The 10,687-nt window shown below is 43.7% G+C and overlaps 1 protein-coding gene across 6 annotated transcripts in view; it reads right to left on the bottom strand.

Moving 5' to 3' along the window:
* The window catches only part of efr3a (EFR3 homolog A (S. cerevisiae)), a 34,552-nt gene extending 25,399 nt beyond the window's left edge, over positions 1–9,153 (bottom strand). For 2 of the 6 annotated variants that reach the window (XM_058075296.1, XM_058074950.1), the window contains exon 1: positions 5,384–7,772. In XM_058075296.1, coding sequence (XP_057931279.1) covers positions 5,384–5,408 — 25 coding nt within the window. In that variant the 5' untranslated portion in view covers positions 5,409–7,772. Of the gene's footprint in view, positions 1–1,905; positions 2,661–5,383; positions 7,773–8,649 lie in introns of those variants that run through there. The other 4 variants (XM_058075031.1, XM_058075210.1, XM_058074867.1 and 1 more) reach the window with 4 other exon arrangements.
* Positions 9,154–10,687: the final 1,534 nt, after the last annotated feature.

Consider the following 10,687-nt stretch of genomic DNA (forward strand, 5'->3'; position numbering starts at 1 on the left):
CCTTGACCCCGGAGACGGCGGATGAGCCTGGTAGTCTTCTCTTCTCTAAGTGGTCCGCATGGCTTAGGACCCTGCACTTGTTTACAATTCTCAGTGACTCATTACATTGTATTTTGAATTATTAGGAATGGTGACGATGTGTTTGATAGTTGTCCTCAATCCAATGTGATTTTAGGACATCAAGCATCTTTGCTTCCATAATAATCTAGTGTGTTTTCTTCTCACTCTCTGCATCAGCTGTTAATTTTACTGTCATGGAACATCATGCAGTCACAAGGGCTCATGGCTCCCAATTGGCGTATGCAGCATTGGTCAGCTGCTTATTTGTTGCCAATAATGGTGAGCTGACCACTTTTCGAGCCTTGGTCAACGCTCAGCCCATGTGCAAGTTTTCTGCTGCACTGGTGTCGATGCCAAAGTCGCAGGAGTCGTTCATCGCTCTCACACAAGTTTTTTTTTTTTTTCTTTGGTAGACCTTTTAGTTGAACTAAGGGGAGTTCTAAGAGCGCTGGATGGGTGGCGTGTGTTACATTAAGAGTTGGTACAGTGGAGAGAGTAGGATAGAAAATTGCAACAAGAAAACAGGATAAGGACATTTTGAGGCTGTAAAATGCCCAGTTGTAGGAAAAATGAATGAAATGCAAAAGGGGGTGATCTTATCTCCACAGGAAATGCAGGCAGTAGCTTGCTACAATTCAGTTGAGTTGAATTGCAGTTGAGTGTTTTAGAGATTGAGGTATGTTTTCAAGGTTGGCATAATTAGATTAGGGTTGTGAGCAGCACAAGAGGAGAAACATTTTGTGGCTGCCATAGAGCGGTAATAAAAACAAGGATGGAGTTTGGGTTTCTCGTGATGGGTGCACTGTCCCCTCTGCTCGGCTGCTCCGGACGAGGCACGTGGACTTGGACAGTTAGGTAAACAACAAGGAAGCTCCACTGATATGGCCTTATGGTCAGACGCACCCAGATCATCCACTTAAGATTGCTGATTAACATGTTGAGTGAGGTTGAGGCAATCAAGAAGATTCATGAATTCAGCAGCAGAATAGGAAGAGTGGTTATCAATATGGATATTAAAATCACCCAATATGATTATATTCCCTGTTGTTGCACAGAGAGTGGTGAGGAGGTCATGCATCTCGGGAATAAAGGTTGGGTTCGGTTTGGGAGGGCGGTAAACCAGGATAAAAGTTGAGGGAACTGGGTGTTTACATTTGAATGCAAGACACTGGAAAGAGGAATGGGCAGGTAGAGACAGCGCAAAGTCTATGTCTACTAGTTAGCCTTCAATTTATGTATTCTAAAGTTAGGAAAGGGTATGAAACTAAGTGGGGAAGAAGGACAAGGAAAGATGGCCAAACTTTACCACTTCCACACAGAATGGAAGACAATTTATCATGCCAGACCATGGCTGACTCCAGGGTGTCCACTGACATTGGCCCAATGGCAGCTGGGATAGGCTCCAGCATACCCCTAAAACCCTAGTGAGGCACAAGTGCCATAGAAAATGGATGGTGTCGACAGATATCACAAGTCAGGTATCGGATTGGAAATTGAAATCTTCTGGTATGTTTGCATATTTTTCTAGAACCAGAATCATTAGAAGCCCTCTAGTGTGACACAAGCATGTGACATCATAATAAAAGAACACAGTTGATCGTGATCAAACAAACACATCTTTCCATCATGTCCACAGATACATTGTGATTAGTCACTGCTCGTGCTGACTGTGATGATAACAAACGCTAATGTTTATACAATAATTTAGTGCTCTTTGGGAGTCTTCACTGATAAATGTGCAAACTCACCATATCAGTGAGTCACACAGCTGCCTAAAAACCAAGTTAAATAAATTCCACAAGTAGTGAATACCAGGAGAACCATTCTCAACAATTTTGAACCTACCAGAATTCAGTGCTCGCCTGTTTGGGGTTGGGCTGTAAGTGAAGGTTCTGCGCTCCTCGGTGCAAGGAACCTGTCTATACGTCCTCAGAACGCCATGTTGGAAGTTGATGCAAAAAGACGACATGGCTTCCAGCGACCCACTAAAGAAGATGTGTCCTCACTGCCTCACCGTCCGACTAAGTGAGGAAAAAACGACATGCTCACAGGTTCTTTAACAACATAACCTGCGGCAGCTCTTGGGTCAACTTTCATGTTTCCTTTCAGAAGCGGATGCTGCAGGGCAGCAACGTGAGCTGCTCCTCGCAAGCTCAGGTTACACCGAGACACAGAAAGAAGAGTCAATGGACACCTGCTCTCACCAACAGGACAACAATAACTGGTTCTTCACACTGCTGAGCTTCAAGCGAACGGACTGTTGGCGGACCGACAAGACAAGCAGGACAAATACTTTGAAATATGAAGATGAAAGATGGACGTCTTGTGGTTGCCGTGGAGATACCCCCGATACACAGGAAGTGAACTGAAAATCAATCCAAGTGGTGGTGAGTTGACACACCAGCTGAGGTCTTCTGTTTTTATGTAAATATTGCATTCAACGTTTGAGTCCCTCCTAAACAAGACACACACACATGCATGAACACACACACACTCAGGCGTCTCACTGACTACATCACTGCCTCTGATTGGCTATCATCCTACTTTGACTTTTGTTGCCTTTGAAGGAAAAAAAGCCACTTGGACATGTGACTGGACCACATAGTCCCACATAGTCCCACATAGTCCCACATAGTCCCACATAGTCCCACATAGTCCCACATAGTCCCACATAGTCCCACATAGTCCCACATAGTCCCACATAGTCCCACATAGTCCACAATGTGCAACATTGTCACCGTTGACATATCACAGGGCTTTAATGTTATCTTAGATGAGATGAGATAGCTGATGGAGAATCATTTCACAGGAAGCTTTTCACCTTGAGGATGACGTTCCAGTGGAATTAAGATCTAAAGATGGAGACTGACTGTGGGAGTTACTGAGGGCAGTAAAGCAGTGTCTCATCTAAATACTAATGCTGGGGAAGACAGGAAAAACAGGGAAAGTGAGCAGCCTGAAATCCCAGATGGAGGGGGCCTACAATGCCCTAATCATGATCAGTCCAATGATGTGCACTCAAGTGGGCCTCCCTTTCAACTGGCTGTATCATCAGTTTGATGGGAAGCGAAAGCCATCAGAGTCGCCATGCAGCCCCAAGAAAAACATCCAAGCAAAATGCAGCACAAAACATTCTACCAGTCAATTCAAGCCATTGTGAAAGACGAGGAGAACGATAGCAGCCATGATGAAGGAGTGAGGATGAGAAAAAGGGATGAAAACAGATGAAGGATGTCAAAAAAGAAAGGAGCCATCTTAGGAGGAAGGATGAAAAGAAAGGAAGGCTGTATTAGGAATTAGGGTTGGACAATATGGACCTTAGGATATTACGGTATCACAATATTTTTGGGTTGTATCATAATATGAAGATATAAAATGTTATCACATACTACAGTGTTAATTGGCCCTGTACCCTAGAAACCGCCCATGAATGATACGGGAAAAGGCTGAAATGATACTGTGTCAAAGCCCAGGGCAGTGATACTGATAAACTATAGAGTTTAACCATGTCAGTATCAGCCCCCGTAGCTGTCCACTCAGAGCGCGCTGCTCTGGTATCGTGCCCATGAAACAACCAATCAGAGAACAGCGCACGAGCGTTTGTTTTGCTGCCGTCTGTGCCCATGTCAGCGGTTGACACTCCCGGCGAAAGACAAATAGGGAAAATAGCAAACAGAATATTAGAAATGGAACGTTTTATCACCATTAATGAGGAGGACACTCTTGAAATGATCGAAAAAACTAAAAATGCAAATACAAGTCGGAAAACCAAGGGCGACTGCAACTGCAAGAACGAACGAAGACTAGTAGAAAGACACTCAAGAGCACAACATGTCAACATGAACACGTCAGGGTCGCTACATTATTTCATCAATCAGAAAAGAAAATGGGAATGAATACGAGCCTGATTCTCTCAAATCAAAATTCAACTCTCTGGCACGTTACATGATGGAAAAACGAAAGTACGTGATAATAAGCTCATGATTAAATAGTATGTGATAACAAGATCATCACATGGTTTGTCTGGTATCAGGCCCAGTATCATGCCCCCGCGTGCTAGAATCAGCCAGTTCTGATACTGACACTTGGGGGCATGATACCTGGCCTGATACCAGACAAACCATGTGATAACCTCTAAATATCAAATTTCTATGTTAAAAAATAAACATGATTTTTTCACTCAAAAACGGTGAATAATGGGCAAATTAAAAAAAAAAAAAGTGCAGTTTCCCTTGAATGGCACAGTCAGAGGACTGAGCTGCACAGGATGTAGGAGACACCACATATTGAAAAATATTGCATATTGAAAAATCAAAGGACAATTTTGATATTTGACAAGTATTTTTATGCTAATATGTTATATGTATATAGTTAAAGAAAAGGTTACACAGGAGGTGGAACTGTCTCGCCATTTTTGATACATTTTATACACGGAAGATGTTAGAAATCTAATGCAGGTCAATGTTGAATAGACAGTCATGGCCAAAAATATATGAATTCCAAAAGATGTGGCTGTACAAATTAGCCTGATATGTTTGAATTCTATACATGTATGTTTTTGGCTATGCCTGCATGCTAACTATCCAAAAAAACATCCACCGTTTATATTTTGTTACTGTTATAGATGACAAAGCAGACTAGTGTAATATCTAATAACATATATAATGAATTTTATTTTTAGAATATGCAGAGGGCCCTCTTTTCACTGCCTCAAAAGGAAGTTTGGACATTCAGCCATGCGTGTGTGTGTGTGTGTGTGTGTGTGTGTGTGTGTGTGTGTGTGTGTGTGTGTGTGAGAGAGGAGAGAGAGAGAGAGAGAGAGAGAGAGAGAGAACAGCACAGCAGTGGGACTTAACAGAGCATGAAAGACAAGCTCAATGTCCTCTAACGCTTCAGGCTTGCTGCCAATCAAACATCTGTTGGCCCGCAGCACGAACACGACCACGCTCACTCACACGCGTCCTTCACGCTCACCTGCCAGCACTTACTGGAGGACTGCACAGGAGAATAAACATGTTAGTATTGTAACTAGCAAAAGACGCTCCAAAAATCATTATGGTGGTCATGAAGGGGAGAGTCCATCACCTGCTCTGACCTCATCAAATCTTTGCCCTCGCTCCCATTGGTCCACATGCCTGTGTGCCTCGAGAATGCTCGCAGCTGATTGGACATTGAAGACAAGAGGGCCGGATGGTTCAGACATGAGCAGATCAATGGATGATCAAATGCTGGCTTCTTTAGCACACCGCACATCTCAGTGCTCAACAACACACAAACACAACACATACGCACACACGTCCACATCACAAAACTAGCCTCCTACCAGACTCGTTGTTCTCTGAATCCATGTTTCAGGAGATGATGCGTCGGCTGGCCTGTCAGGTGGACATGGACGTCTTCTTTCTCACTCTGTTTCTCTCTCTCTCTCTCCCCCCTCACACGCCCACTCACTGTCTGACCTTGCTTCCCCTCCGCAAACACACTGCAGGTGATGCTGCAGTGCTGCACAGTCCAAACCACTAAAATGCTCCAACACCCTCAGAACCTATTGGACCACCACCAACAGCCCAGCAGCCCACCACCCCACACTAAACACGCTACACACACACACATCTAATGGCATGTGTGTTATTTTAATCATCCTGATTGAGTGTAATTACGTAGACTGAGCGTGACGATTTTGAACATTCATGTGCATAGCAAAGTGCATGTGTGTGTGCATCTGGTTTATGCGAGTAATGGACTGTGATGTAAACATGACTAGGAAGAATGCAGTGACACACACATGCACGCACACACAAGCAGGCTATGTGTGATGCTAACAAGGCATGCTAACAAGGAAAGCTGACTGTGTCTCAGTTGGCATGTTTGTGTAGTTGACGTTTTAAGTCTTTTAAGACTGGTAAGTACATAGTGTACACAGCATTATTCAGTAGGGGTGTCACAAAATTTTGTGTCACAAGATCTCGCAAGATTAAAACATGAAAAGATTTCTCATTTAGAAAAACATGTCTCGTGAGCACCGTGCGATTGGCTGGCGACCGCTCAAGGGTGTATGTCGCCGGAAATGGATGGATGAATGTCTCGTAAGCACTAGGCCTGGGACGATAATAACTTCATTAATTAATCACACAATAAATGAAAATGAATGTGATAATTTTGCTGACCTCAGTATATTGCCATGTGCCTGAAAATGTTAAAAAGATGTGTCACCCTTCCTCGGAGTCCCTCCTCTCTGAGGCAAGGGGCGGGCCAAAATGCTGCATTAATTGGAGCACGGCAGCCAGACAGCAGTGGAACCTTGCCAGGTCAAAGTGCATTCAAGCCTTCCCAAAGTGCGGCATTATGGTGCAGCTAGCTACACATGAAGGCCAGCACAAAGAGGAGTGAACAAATAGTACGCGACTGCAAAGCAGGCCATACATCATCGCCGTTGTTTGTTTGATCTACTTCAGCGAGGATCCCAAACTTATAGCTGCCCGTTAGGTGACCTGTTAGGAAAACGAAAAGGTCCAAACACAATGATGGCACCAATACTTCCCAGCAGGCCTTGCTGCTTCCATTAAGCCATTTATTAGCACTTTCTAGCCATCCCCTCAGTGCTCACATGGCGGTGGCGCCCTACATAATGACTTAATTGAGGTGGTTAACACTTTGAGGATAATGAGAGCCTCTAGACCACAACACACTGCAAGTGAGAGCGGCACACACACATGCACACACAGCTGATTATTAATATCATCAGTCCGTCTACTTCCTGTCTCAGTGGCTCATAAAAGTGTGCAAGTCAAGGCTGCATCAATTTGCCACACACATGCACACTTCCTTTATTTTGAAAATATAGCTTATATTGTACAGTGAATCCCCACATATTAACTACTCAGCATTCACGGCACTGCAAAATTATTAAGTTATTATTATTTTTTCTCAGAAAAGAAGTCTATTTTTCTGGAAATCTCAGTCACTCTAAGTCAAACATATTTACAAGTATGCGATACCACTAAATAATCTACTATACACGTATTGGGTCACAGACAAACATCTTACAAAAAGAGGTCACCCACAAGTTCTGCAGTGGTGGGGTGGGGGGGAGCAGAACCCGCCCTAAACAGGCTAAACATGCAGAAACATTGCGACCTAAAATGGGTGATGACAGAGCTCCACAATAAAGAAGATCACGTTTGGTGCGATTTTAAGCCAAAAAAAATGTCCATAAGGTGCCTTTTGTAAAAACGCTGGCTGAACCAGGAAGTGTAGTCTTGTAGTGTTGAAGAGACCACACACTGAGGGGAATTTTTTTTTTTTAACGCATGCACACACACACACACACACACACACACACTCACAGTTCAGTTCCAAATGGGAAAATTGTTAATAGTTCATTGTGTTATATTTGTAAATAAATTGTTATTTTCATGTAAAACAACATGTTTTGTGTTGTGGCATATTTGTTTATAAATTTTGGCTAAATATATACAGCAAAATTAGTGTCAAAGTGACACAAAAAGCTATTTTACGCAATTTTTTTGTTGAGATTTTGCTGAAACTTATCTTTGTTCTACTGCCGATTACTAAATAACGGAGACAAGTAGAAACAAAGATTCTTTTCTGATGAAAGATGAGAGTCCAACTCAGTGGTTCCCAAACTTTTTTTCTAGCGCCCCCCTTTTGGAGATGAAATTCATTCATTCATTTTCTACCGTTTATCACGAGGATGGCGGGGGTGCTGGAGCCTATCCCAGCTGTCTTTGAGTGAGAAGTGGGGTACACCCTGGACTGGTGGCCAGCCAATCACAGGGCACATATAGACAAACAAGCATTCACACTCACATTCATACCTATGGACAATTTGGAGTGGCCAATTAACGTTTTTGGAATGGGGGAGGAAACCTACGCATGCACGTGGAGAACATGCAAACTCCACACAGAGATGGCAGAGGGTGGAATTTGACTTGGGTCTCTGAGCTGTGATACATGCGTGCTAACCACTCGTCCGCCGTGCAGCCGGAGATTACATTATTTTTGAAAATGGCTGGGATTGAATGAGTTGATGTGTACAATGTGGGATATCGGTAGGCCTTTGGACCAAACCAAAAAAATCGAATTATGTATAGCTGTATCATTACACCCTGAGATGGCAGGAATTTGTTGAATGTTGATGGAGGTCTGAGTGATAAGTGTTAGTAAGACAAAATTCTTGCATCTTTCCTTAAGACTAATGTGTCTTCATCAACTTTAAATCATGTCCATTTCCGCTTCATAATAAGGTCTAAGCAGCAACTAAAGTTGACTAAGCACTAATATTTCATGAAGAGGTAATTAGCAGTGACCAGGCAGCTGTATTAACTGGTGAGATGCTAGCTGTATTTATTAGACTTAATAAACGTCCGTGTTGCTGTCAAAGTAGACTAAAATGTGTAATTCACATTTTCAAAGTAAACACACACTGCAGTGGGGTCCGCGAACGCAACACCAGCATTTGCTGTGTTTTGTCGGGAGGTAAAGCAGCTGATCAGTGATTTAAAACTGTCAGGTTCGAGGCTATGTACCCGATAGAAAGTCTGCCTTCCGTCCACCTACGCATCTTACCTGCTGGCATGGTGTCGTTTGAATGCGGCAGTTAGTTGTTGGGTTGGTAGCTAGTTAGCCTCCATTGCTTCCCTTCACTCGGCATCGGAATGGCGTCTTCCTGTCCTAAGGACAGCCGATTGTCATTCCACACCAGCACACAGGGCACTGTGTTGACCCCGTAAGGCTACAAGTCACCCAGGTCCGGCAGGAAAGAGAAGCCGCCCGCTGAGCGGTGAACGATTAGCCTCTCAAGCTAACGTCCACACACCGCGAGGCTGGCACTCGCCGGAGACGTTCACCAAGCAATTGCGTCTGGATATGGCCACAAGACAGACCAAGACGTCGCCCAACTCCAGGCTTCCTCTTGGCAGGAACACAACACGGAAGTACAGGACTTGCAGATCCGAAATAAAAACAACCCACAGCTTTCCCTACCAAAGCACGTACACTGACTGACACTGAAATATCCGAGGGTGTATGAAGGCACCGTAAAGGAACGTTAAATCGACTTGAGAGCAGCGGGTGTTCAAGTATGCAGGCCCGTGCACTAGTAGTGAACTGTTCGTGACATACTTGCGTCTTCTCACTGTCTTGTGCTCGCTATGATCACGGAAGAAATACAGTACACTTTGATTGGCTGATGGATTTAGAGATTGACTGATTATGAGCTTATTTATCTCCAGAGTGTTTTAATAAACGATCAAGCCAACACATTGTTGAGATGGTATTAATGATAACCAGTGGCGGAGGTATGAGATGGCGGGCAAGTTGCCTGGGCCCTCCCTGCCCCACCCTAGTGGCCACCCTGACGTCTGCTGGACAATATTTTGACAAACGTGTCTCTGTGGTGCAGAACACTACTTCAGCCTAATCACAGTTTCCGCTTGGACGCTTTTCAAGGCCGCACAGAATTTAAGTGAGGAAGCGGAAGAGAGCTACCTATTTTGTGTCGTCGCTGTACCCAACAAGGTAAGTTTTCCACGATTACTTTGGTCAGTTCCTGTCAATTTGTCTCACTATGTTTACTTTGAGATACCCCCCCTCAGGTATGTGTATATATCAAAATATATAACCTTGGCCACTCCAATGAAACATTTCTGGTTCCGCCACAGGTGATACCTTTGTTGTGTGTCATGATGAATGCTTCTGTCCTTGTGTCACTTGCACCCATCTTGAACTGCATTGAAGTCCTGCTATATGTTTTGCTAATGAAGGAAGCAAACCTTAATGATGGCACCAGACAAATGTAGTCATTAAGTTGGGCGGCTTATAGGCTAATTACAACACAACTAAAAATATCTCTTAGCTCTGGTGTGAAAGTGCACAACGCTGTAGTGCTTTTTAAGCCCTTAAGGACCTATTGGACTTAGTGCTGATTAAAGGATTTAACATGCCAAACGTCTGCTGCAGTCTAATGATTGACGCTCACTAATAGGACAGAACGGTAATACATGTTTGTTGTCATAATGAATATTTATGATGTACTTTATCATTCAGTTATTACAGTATATGTCTTTTGGGTGAGAGGTGTGTTGAGTGTAAAGCTGGGCTTGCCTGGTCAACAATTCTAGCTCTCTTTAAAAGCAGCTATATCACCATGGTAACTTTTTTAACAGTTATGTCCAGACTTTCATCTTAAAATCTGCTATACACGAGCCACTGTTTCACTGTGCAAGTCTTTCGAAGATGGTGTCACCATTTCGAACCCAGTGGATATGAGCAAAAATAATGCGTGTGGGACTAGAGAGGCTACTTTGAGATATCACACTGATTAACTAGTATTCCCTGATGAAAGATATACATTTTCAGACGATGGAATCAGGGCCGTTGACAGGGGTGGGGGGGGCAAAGGGGTATAGTGTCCCGGGCCCAGGCATGGGGGGGGGGGGCAGAACTGGTGTGTGGCGGGGGAGCACTCAGATGATTTAGTACCGAGCCCAGTCAAAGCTGTCAACGGCCCAGGATAGAATACACTACATTTGACCACTTTTTGAGCCGAGCATCAGTAATAAAAAAAAAAAACCCAATATGAAATATTAACTCAGCCAGTGTTTGC

The sequence above is a fragment of the Doryrhamphus excisus genome, chromosome 1 (genome assembly GCF_030265055.1).
Source record: "Doryrhamphus excisus isolate RoL2022-K1 chromosome 1, RoL_Dexc_1.0, whole genome shotgun sequence".
NCBI classification, from domain to species: Eukaryota; Metazoa; Chordata; class Actinopteri; order Syngnathiformes; family Syngnathidae; genus Doryrhamphus; species Doryrhamphus excisus.